The sequence below is a fragment of the Leptonychotes weddellii genome, chromosome 4 (genome assembly GCF_054177405.1).
Source record: "Leptonychotes weddellii isolate Sample4059 chromosome 4, ASM5417740v2, whole genome shotgun sequence".
NCBI lineage: Eukaryota > Metazoa > Chordata > Mammalia > Carnivora > Phocidae > Leptonychotes > Leptonychotes weddellii.
Genome location: NC_138372.1, coordinates 49,306,981 through 49,328,975, shown reverse-complemented (window position 1 = coordinate 49,328,975; position 21,995 = coordinate 49,306,981). Strand labels below are relative to the sequence as shown.

General features: G+C 36.5%; 1 protein-coding gene across 1 annotated transcript in view; it reads right to left on the bottom strand.

Moving 5' to 3' along the window:
• Window positions 1-21,995, bottom strand: part of LEPR (leptin receptor) — an 84,284-nt gene that overhangs the window by 1,835 nt on the left and 60,454 nt on the right. The window contains exons 14-18 of the mRNA XM_081818567.1: window positions 20,109-20,325; window positions 18,245-18,427; window positions 16,712-16,807; window positions 14,918-15,023; window positions 13,754-13,829 (exon numbers count right to left, since the gene is read on the bottom strand). Of these exons, the coding sequence (XP_081674693.1) occupies window positions 13,754-13,829; window positions 14,918-15,023; window positions 16,712-16,807; window positions 18,245-18,427; window positions 20,109-20,325 (678 nt within the window). The remainder of the gene's footprint in view (window positions 1-13,753; window positions 13,830-14,917; window positions 15,024-16,711; window positions 16,808-18,244; window positions 18,428-20,108; window positions 20,326-21,995) is intronic.

Sequence of the window (21,995 nt, the reverse complement as noted above, 5' to 3'; positions counted from 1 at the left end):
TAATTTTTTTTTTGCTTCACTATGACATCATTGCAGAAATGAAAGTGTGAAAGGTTACCACTAAAGGACATAAGTCAACCACAAATTAACTGGGGTTTGTTTTTTTTTTTTGGACTGAAAATGGATATGTCAAAAATCATAAGGGAGAGGCGGAAGAAGATGGTGTTTAAAAGTGGGATGAGACAAACTTTGGTTTGAGCCCTTTTATGACCATGGACAAGTACATTAACCTCTTTGCCTTTTAGCCTCTTCATCTATAAAAATGTGTTCAATATTTACTTCCTGGCATTGTGGTGAGGAATAAATTAGAGAGTGTCTGAAAGTGCTTAGCTCTCAATAAAGATTGGTTATTGTAATTAAAAAGGGTTGTATTCTGAAGAATTCCTAATATTTTACAGCAAATTAGATTTCCACAAACTGAAAATTTCAACCTCAAATTAAAAAAAGGAACTGAAATAAAATCAAATGAGCAAACCAACTAGTCCAAAGACAGTTAAAATAACTACTCCATGACATAAGATATGGTATGAGGGTAAGCTATTTGTGACTGTTAAGACTTATCTGCCTTACATCATACTGAAAATCTGTTTAAGACTACCAGAAGGGAAGAACTAATACCAATTTGTTGAAAACAATGATGGTGAAAGACATGATCACAGACTCTTAAATTACTATTCCTTTTAAATAACTTCATCTAAAAACACATAGTATGGAACATGCGGAATGAAGACAAAGACGCAAAACAAATGCACATCGTATCTTTTATAAGAATGCTGGTTACATCACAATAAAAAATCCTGCCACGCAGCTACAAATCAAGAATCTGTGTGTAAAAAGCTCAACTCATACAATGTAAACATATTGAAAAAATAAATGCAAAATAAAGAATACCGTGGACACATCACACTGAAAAATTAACGCAACTAAATGAAGTGCTACTGAATATGTGTTCAATTCGTAAGACATACATATGGTTGAACTTTTGAACTTTACAGTTTTTAAACCACTAGAATGAATTCAAATTTATTGCCTGAAATAACAATTTACTCAACTATTCTTCATAATGGCAAATATATTCCATGTAAAAACATAATTCATTAGCATAGTTTTAAACTCTTAAATGAAACATATTGGTGATTATAACTATAAAAGAATAAATATACCAAACACTAAATATAATAAAAATGGAATAGACTTATATAGATATTATATCAATGCATAATGACAAATACCATGTTAACACAACCTTTTCTGTTATTCTATGAACATATATATGAAAACTTCCTATGCCTTTTCTCTTTGTGACAGAAATCTATCATTAGATTTATTATTTCCTTCAAATATTTACTTGCTCATTTTGCTTTTTCTTAAACTTACTACTGTATGTGTCTTGAACTTCTTAAAATTTAAATGAACCTAGAAGTTAAGATCACCAAATAAAGGCATTACATGCTATCGATATGAAAACAAAAAATACACACAAATAGCCAATAGCACACAGTCAAACTCACATATGCTCTTCAGATGATGTCTTTAAATATTGCATGCCCTCTAAAACTTTATAATTGGTAACTAATTATTGATACTGAATAATGTCCATGTCTTCAAATGCATTCAGATGGAAGATTTCACTGATAATTAATAAGAAATCACATACTCATGTATTATTGAAATGTATTTTATCAGTGGGTCATAAACTTTTATTAAAAGTATGTTCATTAAAAAAATCATTTCAGTCATTATATGCATCTAATTTTTCAGGATTTTAGAACGGTTTGGGAACATATTAAATATGTATTCAGCTGGTAAGAAATAAAGAATATCCTTTCATAATCTCACACTTAGATTTTACATTCCAATGATATCTATTAAAAGTCAATGAAGGGGAGAAAAGGACACATTCTTCCTCATTTTTAGTGTTGTTTTCATAGCCAAATAAAACTATGAATGAAATCTAAATGTAAGCGATCAATATATATCCTAAATTTGCAATATTATTTAGGTTCATCAAACAGAAGCTTTGGTTTATTTTGAATGTGAACAACATAACACACTTACTATGCTGATGTCATAGAAATAGTAAGGGTCTTTTTTCAGGAAGAAGTGTCTTGTCTTTGCCATGAACTATTTGTAAAAGCTCCCTTTTTGCATTGCTGTGTACTTCTCTGCCTGCCAGAAGCTTTGGGCGGTTCGGAGTAAATAAATTAAATTTAGGGAAGAATTTCACAAAGAGGCTGAATTGGAGGCGGATGTGTTTTCTGATGTGGTCAATCTGACCTGAAAAGTCAGGTCATCCTGATATGAACTATAACTTCCACTGGCCTGTGACCAGCACACACCCAAACTTCTGGCTTTCCCTGAATGAAATGGAAGTCAGTGCCTAAGCCATTTGCAAGACTACTGAGGATGGGAATTCCCAGATTGACCAAAGTTAGACAGACGTAAAAACTACAAGACAGTCAAAAGAACACCCACATGGGTCCGTTTATAAGCTCAGGTGTCTACAAAAGAATACAAAATGGAAAACTTTGGACATAAAAATATAAACTAAATAGTTTCACTGTATCTTGTAATTAGATTCATTATGTTTGCAAAGTTATGTGTCAGAAGCTGCAGGTTTTTACCTACTTATGGCATTGCCTACTACAGACCTGATGATAGTGAATAGATATGTGGTAAGAACTGTCATAGTTTTTAATGTTTTATGACCACACAAATGATAAATCAAAAGCCAGATACCATGAATATTACTTTTTAAACTTTAGGTGACCTAAAAAGTAATCATACATTCAAACTGAATTCGACTCAGCCCTATCTCTTGACCCCAAATTTACCCTTCTATTGTAAGTTCTAAATCAACATCATCCACCATATTTTAGTTCTCAATAGTTCAACCAAATATTTTTTAGATTTGTCTCCCCTTCTTCAAAATGTAAAAATCTTCTAATACTCTATAGAATGTTGGGAAGGTGGTACATTGTGTTCATCTGTAGTGATCATGATTAGACTTCAAAGAATGTCCGTTCTCTGTTTAGATAAAATAAAACAAAATAAGAAAGCAAAATAAAAAATCACTCAAAAAGCAAAAGATAAAAGATTTCAAAACATTTTCTGTCAGGCATGGCTTCCGGACTATGAATTCTTCTGTTAGACTAGAGTAATACATCTTTTTAGGAAAGAGTAAAATTTTGAACTGAGGTTGCCTCTTCTATTTTCATAAAGCATGCCTTAACATCACACTCTAGGAACAGTCTTGGTGACCCCAGACAAGGAAAAACTATAGAAGAATAACAGAATAAAGGAGAAAAAAAACAAAGAGCTGGAAAAATAAAATGGAGGAAATGGAAGCAACAGAAGTATTGGAGAGCTTGGAACAAGAAAGAGTAAAAGAGTAGAGCAGTAAAACAAAAATTTAAAAATTAAGAGAAAGAAGAGCTGAAATAGTGAAGAATACAATGACAGATCGTTATCATGATTTTTCTAATCTAGAAAAAAAATCTGAGAAACCATCTGGTCCATGTGCCTCCCTTTTTTAAAACAAAGCAATTGGGGCTTAAGGTTACAGAGCTAATTAGAGCAGAGTGAGGACCCTGACTTAGTTCTTTAATTTTTTCCAGTCCAAAGATCTTTCTATAAAACAATGGAAGGATGAAAAATATCCTAAATGCAAACTGGCAGGAAAACATGTTCTCTGTTTTGCTTTTTCTACTTGCTGTGATAGATTTCAGCTAATACATACTCTCTTCTGGTTCTTTATAACCCACGGGCATATCATAAATATTAAGAACATGAAGATAAACAAAACTGAAGTCCTCTTTTAGGGGACTGAGATACACACCTCTAAGCCCAATAATGTTCACTTCTACATAGAACTTTCAACTCAAAACTGCACCGGTTTTACCCACTTCTGCAAGACCATTCAAGCAATTTCAGGGGTGCTCTGCCTCAGATCTGTGAGACTGGTGTTCTGGGAACCTGCAGGTTGTTGAGCTGCTTTGGCAGACTGAGGAATCTTGGACAGTCTTTGAATCACAAGGCAAAAATCCATTTGGTTTTAGCTTTCACACCCCTAAGGTAGGTTAACTGGAGTATGGTCTTGTGAAAATGGACATCGATGTAGACAACAAAGAAGCGGGTTAGATCCCCCGCCATTCAAAAAAATTACAGATGATTTAGATTTAGAGGAAGAAAATAATAGATTAGGCAAAAATGCTAAAGAAAAAAGTAAAAAACCAAATTGGTGACAGTGTTTTAAGCACTGTGAAATTTGAATTAGAAGAAAAGCAAGTCTATTGTGTCACTACATTTTCCTGCAATGAGAATTCAGCCTTTGTTTAAGATTCTGATTTCTATATTTATATTTATTTTATTTTTTGTTTTTTTAAGATTGTAATTTTTAAAGTATCAAGAGAAATGGTGTAGAGGGGTATTCCGGTTGAAGATGGCAGGTTGAACACGTTGCTCTCTCATCTTTGTAGAGACTCTATCAGAATGAAAGTACATAAATAACAAATATATACCCACAACACAGAAGATAATCTGAGAAAGCAAGAGGGAATAAGATTTTGAATTCATTTCTAAGACACGGAAAACAACTGGAAGAGTGTAGACCAAAGAGGATTAGCAAAAGAAGCTATAGACCAAAGTACCTCCAGAGTGGGCTGTGGTTGAAGAGAAAGCCTCTTTGCCCAGTTGAATACAGTAGACATGGCGAGTGAAGAAATGGCAGGTAAGAACACAGGAAGATAGGAGACCTGAGGCTGAAAACCAGAAACTATGCATGTGGAATGGGGCTCTTCCATTTCTCCGCTGTACACAGAAAATCCTTCATATTAGAACTACCTTCCACACCCAAATTGAGGTTTTGTTTTCAAAATCAACTAAGGGAGTTACCAAGCAGCTATGGAGTATTAGCGCCTGTAAGTACATTTTTCCTCATCTAGCCAGAGCCCTATCTACCCAACCAAACAATAATTCCTGCCTATATGCACTGGGCTCCCAGTCAACTCATCTACTGTTTCATTCTAAAACATTCAAGGAAAACAAAGAATTACTAGATATTTGGGGAAAGTCGGAGATAAAAAAAGCAAAGCCAAGATAAACAAAAAGAAAACATGATCTTAGCAGAAAGAGAATTCAGAGAATAGGAAAAAAGGAGAATTTTTTTAAACAATGATCCTTTAATTGGTATTTCTAGTAAGATTTAAGAAAATATTGCATGCATAAAACCAGAACAAAATACTCTAAAAAAACATGCAAATTTACAAATATAATAGTAAATAAAAGTTCAAGAGAAGCATTAAAAGAATAGGATATGGCAAGGTCTCAAATGTAAAACAAAAAAAACAAAAAAAGAACATAGAGATAAGACATATAGAAGATCCATGCCGAGGGTTCAACATCTCACAAATACAGATTCTAGAGAGAGAGAACAAAAGAAACAGGAGGAGAGGAAATCAGCAAGGAAATAACATAATTTCTTGATATGACCAGAGTCATGGAATTGAAAGTGTCTTCAAATGGTGACCAAGTTAAATGTAAAAGAACGTCCCTAGACCCATTAGTGAAATTTTAGAACATCAAAAATGGAGAGAATATTTTATGGATGCCTGGGTGGCTCAGCTGGTTAAGTGTCTTCCTTTGGCTCAGGTCACGATCCAGGGTCCTGGGATCTAGTCCCGCATTGGGCTCCCTGCTCAGTGGGGAGTCTGCTTCTCCCTCTCCCTCTATCCCTCCCCCCTGCTCCTGCTTTCTCTCGCAAATAAATAAAAAAATAAAAACTTTAAAAATAATGGTGAGAATATTTTAAATGCAAGAAAATTGTAAGTAACCAGTGAGGAATAAAAATCAGAATGGCATCTGACTTCTTAGAAGCAATACTGGGTGCTAGATGATGAGGCAGGAATCGTTTCAAAGTTCAATTGGAAAGACTTGTCCAACCTAGAAATTGACACTCCACCAAATGATCAATCAATGAAGGCACAATAAGAAGAATTTCAGGCATGCAGAGACTCTGACCTGACACGTAACATTTCTTAGGAGATTATGTAAGGATGGAGTTTCTCAAGAAAGAGGAGGAAAAGGAATTTAGGAAGCAGCACTCACTAGAAACCGGTTAAGGAAAATCTGGAGTAATGGCTCGTAGAAATTTTAGAAAAGGCCCCATCCAGATTGAAGTTGGAGGGCAGAGCGTTTCCTGGGCAGAGCACACTGGGAAAAGGTATCCAGTGAAGAAGTTTATATAATTGCAGCACACAGAAATTCAAAAAAACTTCTAAAGAAGCAATTAGAAACTCTAGAAAAAGCGACAACAACAACCCATAAGAACTAAATATGAAGCCAACTAAAACTTGGCACAATTGTGACCAACTGGTGAAGTATCTCTAATATCTTTAAAGAAGAGATTCTCCTGTGACATTAGAACTCCCAAAAGTGTCATCACATCTATTTCTTGTTCTGCAAACAACAGTATTTACATACTCACAGCAGTGTAAATGCAGCTCACTGACTTTCTATTTTTTAAACGATTATAGCACAAAACATGCTATCAACCCTGACATAAAGCGTAGAGTTACATTTACAGAGATTGGGAAGTGGAGGGAGAAATGGAAGGAAAGGTAAGAGTGCTAATGGCTTTATTTTATTTTTAAAAAAGGGGAGGGAAGGGAGCTCCAAGAAGTAGTCTCTATTCAATGGCAATAAATGGAATTTAAGAAGATTTTTCTGCGGTTGCAGAGTAATTACTGAAAAAATTGATAAAAGCGACAAAACAGTAATGGTAGGAGTGTGGGGAAAGGAGAAGGGCAGGAAAAGTGTGTGTATGAGTAAATCTTCATTATCGCCAGAAATCAATACATAATGACTACATTTCATAGTGGTAGAAGCATATTATTTTTAGAAATATAAAGGTGACCTGCCCGAAAAATTAAAAGCAAACCAGTTTAAAGTAATGGCATTTGGAGAGCGAGACTAAGGGTAGCTAGGCATAAAGGAGGACACTATATTTTGTAATAAATGTTCTTCCATACTATATCACCAGGAAACCATGCACACTGGTCATATGGTAATGCAAAACTTACTTTTTAAAATAATGGGACAGATATAGCCCCAGAGAACCCAGAGACATATATGATCCTGCTTCCTGCGGCATTGTTTGTAATAAAGAAAAGCTTTTAAACGCTTAAATACCCATCAGTAGGGGAAGAGACATATTAATTGTGATATATTTATAGGATGGAACACCATGGGCCGGTCCACATGGGTACACTATGTTAACTGTATCCACATGGAGAGATCTCTAAAAACAATGCTGAGAACAAAAATAGCTCCTGAATGATATGGAAGTCAGGTTCACATTCATTATAACCCAACGTGGTTTTGCTCAGTGGTCATAGTTGTGCACATGCAGATGTAGGGAAGTATAAAAGACAAACTGGACAAATACACACTATCTTCTTGAAAGTGGGTAACCCTCAGAAGTTCCGGAAGGAGGCACTGAAACTACTGAGGGGAACAAGCAGGACTAACTTGATCTGTTATTTGTATTTAAAAAATATGAGGCATGGGCGCCTGGGTGGCTCAGTCGGTTAAGCGTCTGCCTTCAGCTCAGGTCATGATCCCAGGGTCCTGGGATCAAGCCCCACATCGGGCTCCCTGCTCGGCAGGAAGCCTGCTTCTCCCTCTCCTGCTCCCCCTGCTTGTGTTCCCTCTCTCGCTGTCTCTCTCTCTCTGTCAAATAAATAAATAAAATCTTTAAAAAAAAAAAAATATATGAAGCAGGGGCGCCTGGGTGGCTCAGTCGTTAAGTGTCTGTCTTTGGCTCAGGTCATGATCCCAGGGTCCTGGGACTAAGCCCAGCATCGGGCTCCTTGTTCCAGGCTCCCTGCTCCTTGGGAAGCCTGCTTCTCCCTCTGATCCTCCCCCCTGCTTGTGTTGCTCTCGCTATCTCTCTGTCAAATAAATAAATAAAATCTTTTAAAAATAAATAAATAAAAAATAAAAAAAATATGAGGCAAATATGCATTTAGATTCATTATAAACCAAAGGGAATGGGAATGACAGCTTAAAAAGTAGAAGAGATTAACTTTAGGAACCATTTTAGAAATCAGGTTAGATGTCGAAGGAATTTTAACTATAGGTTACTTTCACAAATCAATGTTCAAAAATAATCTGAATTTGGAGAAGAAATTAAGGGAAATGCTTTATGTAAAAAATTATGATCTCCTTTAAAAATACTGTAAATGTCTTTAACAACAATGGGCTGTTACAATCCATTTGCTTTGCAATACGCTGTGGGTTGGTTGGTTTGTTGTTTCCTTTTGTTCTACAGTTGGATATATCACCCTTTGCTTATCCATTCATCATTTGATGGATATTTGGCTTGTTTACACATCTTGGCTATTATGAACAATGCTGCTATGAACACTCATGTATAAATATCTGTATAAATACATGATTTCATTTCTATTGGATATATACCCAGCAGTGGAATTGTTGGGTCATATGGTAATACTATGTTTACTGAAAAACTGTAAAGACCATTTTCCCAAAGGGCTGCATCATTTTACATTCCCACTGGCAGGAGTTCTAATTTCTCCACGTTCTCACCAACACTTATTATCTGTCTTTTGATTAGCTATTCTTGCCAGAGCAAAGTGGTATCTTTTGTTTTGGGCTTGTATTTCCCTAACAGCTGATGATGTTGAGCATATATTCATTAGCGCTTATTGGCCACTTATATAGCTTCCTTGCAGAAATGCCTATTCAGATTTTTTACTCATTTGTTAAACTTTGTTAAAACATACATAACATAAAATTTAGCCTTTCAACTGTTTTTAAGTGTATAATTTAGTGGCATTAGTTACATTAAGCAGTACATTGTTAATATGGGACTGATGGCAAGAGTAGCAGTTTGAGTCCGATGGACCCGGGTTTAACCAAGGTTTTTACAAGGACAGGATAGATGATCAAGACAAGCCACTGAACCACTCTGAGACTCAGTGTGGTCATCAGAAAATAGAAGACTATGAGAGAATTAAAGAAAATAAATGAATATGAAGCAAAGAGTCAATAGTAAATTTGCCTTACCCTCTTTAGAAATACAGCATGAATTACACTACATTATTTTTCCCTAAAAAAGTATATTTTTAGTTATTTAGGAGATTAAAGTAGAAGATGAGATTTTTTTAAGTTATTGCATTTTAGAAGGTTTGATTTTTGTCATTAGTAAAAATCTTTGAAATTATATTCTTCACTTTTCAAATATTCCTATTATATTCCAAAAACTGATTTATTCCTAGACTATGTTGTCTGTGTACCTGTTAAGCCCTAGAAATAAACTAAGTATCCTGAGGACTGGTTATGCTCAAATAATTATCTTGTAAGATTATAAAGTCAAATATTTGCAGAGGGAAAAAAAAAATCAGTCTTAAAATAAGGATATGGGCGCCAGGGTGGCTCAGTTGGTTAAGCGACTGCCTTCGGCCCAGGTCATGATCCTGGAGTCCTGGGATCGAGTCCCGCATCGGGCTCCCTGCTCGGCAGGGGGTCTGCTTCTCCCTCTGACCCTCCTCCCTCTTATGCTCTCTGTCTCTCATTCTCTCTCTCAAATAAATAAATACAATCTTTAAAAAAAAAATAAGGATAATCACACCCACTGTAAGTATCTTAAAAATTCTTCACACTTCTTCATTTTACCAGAACATGGAAAAATTGAGTGAGATTTCAGTCTCTTTGTGTATAATCTCTGTCAGATGATCTGCTGGGACATTGTGCTCATCTTCAGATCGCATATGTGAGAGGGGAGCACAGAGTCTACAAACACTGACTCAACCTCTATCCATCAAGTGGTTCCTTTGTGCCAGCCATCTTCTGGAAAGGGGAAAGATCATTTGGTGCAGGTTCAAACTTCATTTGCTGAGGTGGGCCTGATCATTTCCCTGCCCTGGTAAACATTTAGAAACCATTTTCATGGTGGTGCAGAGGGAGATTTCAGAGCTTCACATGTTGAAGAGAGAGTATTTTAGCTTCTCTCAGAGAGACAGCAAGATGGTTATTCCCTGCATTCATGTATACTCGTATAGTGAAGCTTTAAAATTTTTATTTACATAGATATTTAGTTTTTGTGACCAAAAAAACAATGCTCATATTAAAAGAAAGAGCTCCTCATATTTAAGAAAAATAATCTCCTCTTTATACTGTCTTTAATCTCCCTATTTTCAGTTTGTGAATGTGCTATGGTCCTTCCTACCTCAAGGCGTATTTGAAGGTGCCTTTGCCTGGGCTCTACCCCTCCACCACAAAACCTAGTTAATGACTACTCATCTTCCAGAACTTAGCTCAGTTGTCGCTTTCCTGTCTTCACCGCTCATCCCCATCCATCCCATGCACTAAGCTTGGCACGCTGGATCCTTTTCTTTCACAACATGTAGTTTATAATTATTAGTAGATATATATATCATATGTATATTGTTATTTCCATTATCGTTGATTAATGCTTATTTCCCCACTTAACTGTCCACTCCAGGAGTTTCTATTTTTCTGATCAATACAACCTGAAGGTATAGCATAGTGACTAGCACAGGACAGGTATTTAATAAATAGCTGGGGCGCCTGGGTGGCTCAGTCAGTTAAGCAGCTGCCTTCAGCTCAGGTCATGATCCCCGGGTCCTGGGATTGAGTCCCACATCGGGCTCCCTGCTCAGCGGAGAGCCTGCTTCTCCCTCTCCCTCTGCCTGCCTCTCTGCCTGCTTGTACTCTCTATCTCTCGGTCAAATAAATAAATAGAATCTTAAAAAAAAAAAAAGCCGGTAAATGAATGAGTGAACGAAATTAATGAATGAATTTTAAAATGAATAGACTATTTGGGAGATGGTAAAGAAGACAAGTTCTTTCTATTTTGCTTTCCACTCAGCCACTCCTCTATAACCTTACTGTCTTAATTCCCAGATAGTAAGGAAAATCTCTTAAAAATTTGTTTCCCAAGATCCTAGCAACATCCTGGACTTACATGTAAATACTACGTGCTTATTTAATGAGTAAATGAATGAATGAAAGAATGAATGAATGAAAGGCAAATAAATATATATGGCTGAAATATCACTGTAGCTACAATAAATGTTACTGTGTGAATTCATAATGGAAGAGAGAGGGGAAGAATAAATATTTTACTAATTGAAAAAAATCATGAGCTCTGTTTAATGAAAGGAGACTCCACGGCTTATAGCACCTAAGGGCATAGTTGAGAGGTGTGTGGTGTGGGGCCGGTTGGGCTCAAAACAAAGTGAAGTTTCTATAAAGAGAATGATCATCTTGGGCTGCCTGGTCTGAAGATAAGACCGTGTCATTTCTTCTGAAAGGTTACAATTTAATCGTTTGGCACTCTTGTATCTACATATATATTTGCTTATTCGTTCATTGAAAAACTAGAGAGCAGTGTTTTTCTCACTGCAAACCACAGGCCAGTAGTAAGTGAAATCAATGTAGTGGGTCGCAACCAGTATTTTTTAAAGGAAAATAGAATTTTGAAAATAGAGAGTGCTATATATACTGAAATCCTTTCAGTTTTGCGTATCTACATCTCTGCATGTACTAGGCCGCAAGGTAAAATGTATTTCTTACGGGTGCCTGTGTGGCTCAGTCGGTTAAGCGACTGCCTTCGGCTTAGGTCATGATCCTGGAGTCCCTGGATCGAGTCCCGCATTGGGCTCCCTGCTCGGCGGGGAGTCTGCTTCTCCCTCTGACCCTCCCCCCTCTCATGTACTCGCTCTCTCTCATTCTCTCTCTCTCAAATAAAAATAAATAAAATCTTTAAAAAAAAAATGTATTTCTTACTGTGGGTCATGGTCAAATAAAAAAAAAAACTGAAAGCCACTGTTATGGAGAAGAACGACTAATGGAATATCCTCTACAGTCAGACAAACTGGCAAGCCAAGCCTGGTTCTAAAACAAGATAACCTAACCTCTATAAGCCTGGTTTTTTCCTTCTTTAAAATAAAAATAATGATATTTATCTCACAGTGTCATTGAAAGAATAATAATTTAAGACACCTAAATACGTAAAATAATGATAATTAATAGTTAGTTGAGACTTCACTATGCTACAAGTACCATCTTCTTTAATCCCCAAAACAAACCTTATGAGGTAAGTGCCAGTAAACCTCATTTCACAGGAAAGGAAGCTGAGATACTGAGGACTGAAGCAGAAATCTTAATGCACATAAGAGTATGTGTCTCAGTGATTTGCACATAGAGGAATGGACACTATTAAGAATTACCGGCATTACTTTAATGAATCCCTACTTGAATACTTCCCATGTAGCAGGAGTTCAACAAATATTTGTGAGGGGTAAAGCATACCTCAGGAACTCAGAGCACTCTTCACAATAAATTAAAAGTAAAATGCTCTGGGAACTTAGAGGGGTAGAAATTCTTCTGAACTACTTTTGTTAAAGGAAGGTTTGGGGAAAAGGGCCTACAGTGAGGTCTTCACTGATGTGGTGGGGTCTGTAGAGGTAAAGGGAACAGTGAAGGCATGATCAAGGCCCAGGGACAGAAGAAAGAGGATACATAGGTTGGTAACAGATTGTAGAGAGAAGTCATTGAGTACGAGCTTAAAGGGACTGTACTTTATCTTACAGCTAAAAGGAAACCACTGAAGACTTTTAACAGTGACTAATGATAAAGATGCAAGCATTGAGACTGCTTAATAACCTCCATATGATTACTGTTTAAAACATTGTGTAGATATTTTGACATGAAAACTGAATTCTATCTTCTCAATTTTATGGGTGGAAGCCCAACCTTGCTTCAGGGGAAATTATAAGAATTAACAAAACATTAGGTAATCTCTAGAGTTTTCTGAGAAATTCTATTATAAGATGTATGTACAAATTATTTTATTATAGCTGATCAATTTATAAAGTACTTTAGCTTGAAAAAAACTATGTGCTTAAATGTAAGTTTATTAGAACAATTGCGTTTTTTGGGTTGCAGAGTTTGAGGACGGGATTATTTATATAGGTTTTAATTGATTTAAATAATTATGGAAATAATTACAGGGATTAAAAATATTGATTCCAGCCTTTACCTACAGAAATCAATTTACACCAAAAAAGTATATCCAAATATCTGTTCTCCAACAGATTTAACCCTTACTATTCTAATATTTATATATTTTTTAAATTTTTAAAAATTTTTTTTTAAAGATTTTATTTATTTATTTGACAGAGAGCTAGCGAGAGCAGGAACACAAGCAGGGGGAGTGGGAGAGGGAGAAGCGGGCCTCCTGCCGAGCAGGGAGCCCAATGTGAGACTCGATCCCAGGACCCTGGGATCATGACCTGAGCCGAAGGCAGACGCTTAACGACTGAGCCACCCAGGCGCCCTATTCTAATATTTATTTTATTATATACTGTGACACAGAAGATATATAAATACATACATATATTTAATTTTAATATAAATATATCCATATATATTTAATTTTAATATAAATATATCCATATATATTTAATTTTTATATGATGAACTACCTACAGAATTTTGTTTCATCCTGATTTCAAATCCCTGCATCCTGCTATTCTTGAAAATATGTAATAGATTAAACAGAATTCATATTTAAATGAATTGAATAAGATTTAAACCTTATCCTTAAAATATTTTAAACCTTAAAAATGTTTATATGCTATATAAGGCATACAGCATCTAAAGTGCAATCTTACATATTTTGGGTTAAAAAAATTGAAAAAGGGACCTTCTGAAAATTAAGTCCTTGTGCCCAGGAACAGTTCTTGGGGTTTGGAACATCCTCCCAAAACAGCTTTTTCATTCTACAAAGGAGAAACAAAAAACATTCATATTGAAAATGTTCACAGCTAATGAATACACAAACTAGAAATTAATCTACCAGATCAGCTATTTCTCAGTAGAATCTGATTCATTTTCACATGCTATTCCATGAAGATTTCCACCAATGTTTTATTTAGACTAAAGTTAATATTCATTATAATAATAAAATAACCAACACTTATTGAATGCTCTGTGCCAGGCACTATGCTAAACACTTTGAGTGGATTTTTCTTGGAGAAACAATATATTAAAAGTGGCCACCAGAGCACCTGGGTGGCTTAGTTAGTTAAGCATCCAACTCCTGATTTCAGCTCAGCTCAGGGTCTCAGGGTCATGAAATTGAGTTAAGATTCTCTCCCTCTCCCTCTGCCCCTCCCTCCCTCCCTCTCTCTCTCTCACAAAGAAAAAAAGGTGGCCATCAGTTGAGTTTCAGAAACAATTCCACTTGATATGGCCCCATCAGCTCATTTGACTGAAAGATATATTCAGAGTCTAAAATCTCCCATCCCTCTTTTTTGCTATAAGACAAAAGTTTCTGTAGAGATTTGACATGTGTGAAATAATTTCATAGGTCTGGGCCTCTCAGCACACGGTGATATGGCACCCTAGAACCACAAGAAATTCAAGGCCATTTGCCAAACCAGACAGACTGGGGAGCCACACAGTGCTGATTTTTAAAAACTGGAGTGCTTACTAATCATAAATGAACTAACCACTCCAGGTAAATCTTCACCACTAAAAAGTCCTCAACCCAAATTGTACATCTCTAAAAGCCATTTTTGCTATCTCTGAGAACACACTGCCTAGGATTTCCTGTTATAAGCTTGTTATTTCCTGAATGTATTTACATATAAAACATGAATTTCGTCCATGATGTTTGTGTTGTACTAGCAAAACAGAATGTGGTTTCCTGAAAACAGGCCTTTTCTTTTTAGGCCATCTTAATTGTATACTGAATATACATAAACATATTTAGGAGACTTTAATGTTTCTGATTTGGGTTTTAAATCAAGGTTTAAATACGCTCAAGAGCTTTGGCCATAAAGGTTTGTAACACCAAGTACAATACCTTTGGTGTGATATTAACAATGTTCCAAGCAGTAAGATTGAAGAGGAAATAATTATTGGCACAATTACATAGAGCCCTGCATCATTCTGGTGTTTTTCAATGTCATCTGAAAAAAAAAAATACAATTCACATGATTCAGAAGCTTGAGGAAATAATAATATCTTTCTGTATCAAAAATTACAGCAGACTTTTTTCTGATTTCATCATAAATCTGTATTACCTTTAAAGATATAAAAATAAAAAAGAAGATAAAAGTATAGCTATGATCACATTAATGAAATGTTATTTTGTGCAGAATTATGCTTACTGTAAGTTGGCAAAACATTTTTTCAAAATTATTTTTTGCCAATTCCATGTGATCACTTCAGGTTATATGAGAAAGTGCCAATTAAAGTTGTTCCAATGACTCTCTGCCTCAGTATCGCTTCTGGATAGCCAACCTTCAACATCTGCCGATGTTTACCTTGTTCACTCCACACACATTGACCTTGCTTTTCTTGAGCCACCAAGCATGCTCACTCTTCAGAACCTTTGCACTTGCTACCCCTTTGTCTAAAATGCTCTTCTCTTTTGTACTTGCATGGCTTGAACTAAAAAGACCAATTCTGACCATCCTAACTAAAGCACCACATTTTAACTCTATCCTTTTACCTTACATTTATTTTGCTTCATGGCACTTATTTTTTCTTATTATTAAATTAGTCCTTTTATTAATTATTACCAATTGCCACTCTTATGTTATTTTTTATTGATTTGGGGAGTTTTTTTGAGTGCAAGTAATTTTTTTAAGTTTTTATTTAAATTCTAGTTAGTTAACATGTAGTGTAATATTGGTTTAAGGAGTAGAATTTAGTGATTCATCACTTACATACAATACCCAGTGCTCATCACAACAAGCATGGCACTTATTTCTATCTGCCATTATATTATACATGATTTGTTTACTCTCACTACCATTAGAGCATAGGGATTAAGCTCCATAAGGACAGAGACTGGTCTTCACTGTTCAATCCCCAGTTCTTGTGTCCAGCCTGTATGTGTCAAATAATAAATGAATGAATTTTTATAATTATTTTAATTCTAAAACCAGGCAAAATATTTCTCTCTTGAAACTTCATTATTAGGTTGCTTGGACTTGAAGACAATTTGAGCCGTAATAGCAAAATCAAAATGTTGATACTCCAAGTACAGTAAGATGAATTAGAAATTTAAGAGGCATAATGAATTTATTTCTGTAACTACTTCTCCAGTTTTATTTTTAGAGGAAACATGTTTCCTTTAAAAGACTAATTAAAATTTAAAGGCTTGGGCGCCTGGGTGGCTCAGTCGGTTAAGGGTCTGCCTTTGGCTCAGGTCATGATCCCGGGGTCCTGGGATTGAGCCCCACATTGGGCTCCCTGCTCAGCGGGGAGCCTGCTTCTCCCTCTCCCTCTGCCTGCCGCTCCCCCTGCTTGTGTTCTGTCTCCCTCTCTCTCTGTCAAATAAATAAAATAAAAATCTTTAAAAAAATTTAAGGCTCGTAAGTATGTACCTCCAAAACATATTATTTGGAGGTAGATGCATTTATATGAATTGTACAGAAAATTAGTATTTTTCTATTTAGTCTTTCTGATGATGTATTTTATTGTATTGCTGCATATTTTCCTTTATTTCATTTCCATTAACTTTTTATCCAATTTGAGAATGAAAATGTTAATTTCCAATACCAGAATACCATGCTTGATTATTCTCCTTACTACCACACCAAGGGACCATGTAGCCTCCCTGACACATCTATGTAAGGAAAAGTCTTACCTTGGGTGAAACTATTAATTATCTTTGGTTTCCCCACTCCTTCCATAAATACTGGGTAAAGACTGAATTGATACTTCTCAATGGGGATAAAATGATCTGAAGAGAAAAATATATTAAAGGTCATTCTTACTGAATTAATATTAACAAGTGAAACCTATATAAAAAATTTAGGTGACTCTCCTATTTTTCTGAACATAGAAATAAGTTGTTATTTATGGATCGAAACTGATGATTAAGGGAGTTTCAAAAACCACCTAAGCATTCCAAATTCTTCTAGTAATGACAATAATTTTCAAATAATTTTTGAAAATATTACCCAGAGACATGAGATTGCAATTTTCAAGGGTATGTTCCAATGATAGCCAGTTTGTTCAAGCTCACAGTGTATGAACTTTCACTTTCCCTTTCCCTTTCCAGGACCATATACCCTACCTCCTCTCCCATATCCCCAAAGCCAGCAATAGTCCCCTTTCACGGGCATTTAGCTTGCTTATTTTCCCCATTCAAGGCAGCTGTGAGACTAAAGTCTTCTGAAATGCAAAGAAATGGGGGTGGGGACCAGGGGTCCTCTTGGCTTATCCGGGGATCCCCCTGTCAGGGGGACAACCATCTGTATAGCAAGGTTCAAAATGAATCTATCAGTGACATATCATTTTTACAAATGTTAATAACATATAGATATTCCACAAGGGATGAATCTTGTTGAAGCCTAGATTATATATTTCCATGGCTTAAAGAAAAGCACAGAGAATAATCATCTGGACAATAGTGGTAATGAACTGAATTTAGTTCTCTATCAATCATTTCTACTTGCCCTGATGCTAAATTCTAGGGCCTTTGGAGTGAAATAGAAGCACAAGTCTCTGGAGTAATATTGTATAATAGGGTCATGGCAATCGTTAGCTTCCCTACTAAAACCTTACTCAGACTTGCAGATACTACATTGTGTGGGATTACTTTGTACTTTAATCACCTCCTGGGGCAACTGGTCTACTTTGGGGAGTTACGCTTACATCACTTAGTCCTACATTTGTAGACCTTCAGCCTGGCATTCCCACTCACTGCTAGTAGCATTATAAGTTGGTACATAGATTTGGAAAAACAATTTGGTGGTAGATATCAAAAGCCATTAAAAAACAGTCTAGAGAAAAAAAAAAGTAGAGCTGCTGGCAGCAACAAAAATGTTCTCAAATAAATAAATGGTTTAAGTAGACTATGGAGTAAAATGCTATATGATCATTAAAAATCATGGTTAAAAGGGCTGGGGAGAAAATAGAAATGTGTTTGTGATATATCAAAGGAACAACTCAGAAGAAAAGTGATAGATGATACGACTATGACTGTGTAAAATATTTAGAAAGGATCGAATGAAACAGAATTGAATGTTTATGACAAAGTGAAAGAATTATATGTGGTAAGATGGTAGTATCATCTACATTTTTGAAGTTTTCATTAACTGGCTATCTTATTTAAATTAATAATCACTCTAATGCTAATCCATAAGAGAAGCTTATTAAAGCACAGCAAACTTACCGTGGATATAATACTTCTTAACAGATGGAGGGATCCTAAGCCATTTAATTTCACTGTCTTCATTAAGAATTTTCCACTCAGTAACAAAATACATCAGATAGTAGTCACTGGGTGATAGAGTCCAGGAGAGAAGCACACAACTGTTGTTTAAAGGATAAGCACTGAGTGACTGCACGGTATTTACTGAGGGGAAAAAAAGGAAATTTGTTTTTAAATTCAAAATTAATTTCTAAAAAATCTCCTAATACATTTGAGGCACATATAACCTACTGGAGGAAGGGAGAAGGAAGAGAAGGCTGACATTTATATAGATAAATATAATACAATTATTTTTGTACCACAGAGTCATATATGCAGAAAGATGTGGGAACATATGCCATTGAGGAGAAACCAAAATGGGGTTTTGGGATAGAGTCAAAAAAGTTGCTCTCCACCGGAGTACTGCACAAGCCTATTCATCATCCTCTCTACTTCCCTCCAAACTCCTCTCCTGCTGATGGAGTTGGGCTTTCAAAGGACAAATCTGATTATTTAACACCCTCTGCACAAAGTCCCATTTAAAAGCCTCCACTGGATTTCCACACGTGAGGATGAACTGTCTACCATGTCTGTGAGGCCCAGGGCCAAGCCTCAGCCGACCTCCCAGCCTTTCAGGATTTTGTGCACCAGAGCCACCCCGGTCGTCTTCCGTCGGGTCCTCTCCTGTGCCATGAGGACTTTCGGTCAGACTATTCCTCTCTCAGGAACCCATGCTCTCTCCCCACCTATACGGCTTCTTAAGAAAGTTCTCTAACCCTCAATGCCAAGTCAGGTTCTATTTTCTTTTCTTTCATAAAATTACATTCCTTTCCTGGGAACACTGATCTCAGTTTGTAAATAGGCATTAACTTATATGATTATTTGATCAATGTCCGTGCATCTATTGGAGTCTTCTGAATGCTGAGACCATTCTCATGGTCTGAATGCTGGTTTTTGAATGGTTTCTGAATGCTGAGACCATTAGAGTTTTTCTCACATTGGAATTCCCACCACCTAACACAGCACAGCATTCAATAAAAATCTCTAGAACATACTGGTTGAAAATATTTTTAGTGTAAAACATTGTGCAGATGCTATGGAACTTACAAGAAGCTTACGCCATACATACAAAAGTAATCATAATTTAAGGCAAGATATAAAATACCTTAAGAAAGGTAGAAAGCACCCTGATTTAGGACATATCTAATTAAAGCAACAAGCAAAGACTTCATGGAAGAGATTAGTAGAGGCAGAGTAGATTTGAATTTTCCATTAAAAAGTTATACTTTGAATATGTAATCCAGATCAGGAGCTCCATAAAAGAAGTTCTCAATTCTCTAATTAATCAAATATATCAAAATTAATGAAAGAAGGCTCATCACTCATATGAGATGAAGTACAGGTTAATTTTCAAATCTGAGCAATTATTTGCATCCATACAGTATGTATTACTATTATATATATGTAATAAATATAACATACACATATACATGTACTTAATTTTACATATATATACACACACACACACACACACAGACCAGGAGAGAGACTGATTTACGTACAACTTCCACTGATGCAAAAGGTTTAAGTATTAGATTTACTAGAATATTCTCATTTATCATAATACTGTATCAATATGGTTCTATTACATGAAAACCCAAGGACCATATTACAAAATCAGGGTGCAATCTCTTCTGCTATTTTTCAGAAAAGAAGAGATAAGAGAAGAGAGTCCTTCAGATTCAGAGAATTGCAGGCTTCTTGGAAGATCATTTAGAATGGGAGGAGTATGTAAAAATTAAATGCTAAAAGGGGCACAGGTTTACTACCCTGCACCCTTTCTTACCTTTGCTCATAGGCCATGAGAAGGTTAAATTAAAATTCACAAAAGAAGCACCAATTGAATTGACAGCCAGAACTGTAACAGAATGTGCTTGTTCTGTCCACAGGAAAGTGAATTTAGTGTGATTTCCCACATCTTCTGACCATGTTCCATTGCGGGAAGTATGATGTTTTACCACATATTTTCTCACACTGCACAATGAGTCATTTTTCATCAGAGGCTGTAGTAAACATAAAAATTGATTAGTTTAAGGGCTCCAGTGCTTTTTATACCAACCAAGCCCATGAACTCTTTTTATACGTTCCCCACCGGGAGGCAGGGTCAGACCAGGGCAAGCCCTGTCTAGTTCAAGGCTGAGATATGGGGAGGTGAGGGGGGATAGAGCTCGTCTCTGACCACAGATGCAGTGAAGGCATCTGGGTGGGTATGGAGCATAGGAAACTTATTTTCTTCCTTTGGGGTTTTTCTCCTTAAGACTCAGAGAATAAATCACTTAAAGATAATTAAATACGGATACAATTAGGACACTTTTCTACCAAGAAGTTTCACACTAGGGCGCCTGGGTGGCTCAGTTGGTTAAGCAACTGCCTTCGGCTCAGGTCATGATCCTGGAGTCCCGGGATCGAGTCCCGCATCAGGCTCCCTGCTCGGCGGAGAGTCTGCTTCTCCCTCTGACCCTCCCCCTTCTCATGCTCTGTCTCTCTATCTCATTCTCTCTCTCAAATAAATAAATAAAATCTTTAAAAAAAAAAAAAAAGAAGTTTCACACTAATTTTAGAGAAAAGAGAGACCAGCAGGGGGTCAAGAGTTTCCTTATCGAAAAAGCAAACAAGGAATAACCCTCTAGTTCTGTAAAGCAACAACAAGAAAGCTGAAGAGATGTTAATCATCATTTATATTAATCCCAGTAAGATTTATCATTTGTTTGCTGCTCTTCTGATCTGTTGCTAATTCAAGTAGCAGAGGCTACCAGAACCGTTTATTCGGCACCCCAGAATTTCTGCCCCATAGTTCAAAAAAAAATCATACCAGATCACTGATGATTCCAATATAATATAAAATATATGTCTCTGCTCTTTCATTTTATAGAGTATTAACAATATACCCCACCTGCCCCATTACCACCACCTGTTTCAAATAAGATAAACCAGGGGTGCCTGGGTGGCTCAGTCGGTTAAGCGTCTGCCTTTGGCTCAGGTCATGATCCCAGGGTCCTGGGATCAAGCCCCTCATCAGGGTCTCTGCTCAGCAGGGAGCCTGCCTCTCCTCCTGCCCCTCCCCCTCCCCCCTGCTCGTGCACGCATGTGCACGCTCTCTCTCTCCCTCTCTCTGAAATAAATAAATAAATAATCTTCAAATAAGATAAGCCAAGCCCTTATAAACCCATAGAAAATGATTCTCTACGATAGACTGGAACAGTGCTTCTCAATATATTTGTTTGTCATCGAGATTCCTCTAAGTCAGACATAACGGACAAAAATAAATACAAACACATACACATGTGTCCCTGCAGGGTGTGGAACAATGTGGGTGGGGGGGGAGTAAGATCTGAGCAGGCATCATCTAGTCCAGCCCTGCATGTATACAGATCAGGAAGCTGCGGCTGAAGAGTCTAAGTGACTCCGCCAAAATAATGCTGACTGAGCTCTAGAGCTCAGTTGAGCTGAGAACAGAATGAATTCCCACACTCCGTTCCAGGGCCCCCTCCACAGAGCTCTTTGCAATCCCATCTCAGAATGGAAACAACCAAGTCAATCTTTCGTGAGCATAAAAATAAAATTTAAGAGTAACATAAAAGCAGGAGTACCTTCCAAAGTAAAGTAACATTTCTCTCCTTTTTAGTGGTGTCTTCCTTAATTATTCTCCAAAATTCAGGTCCTCTGGTAGGAA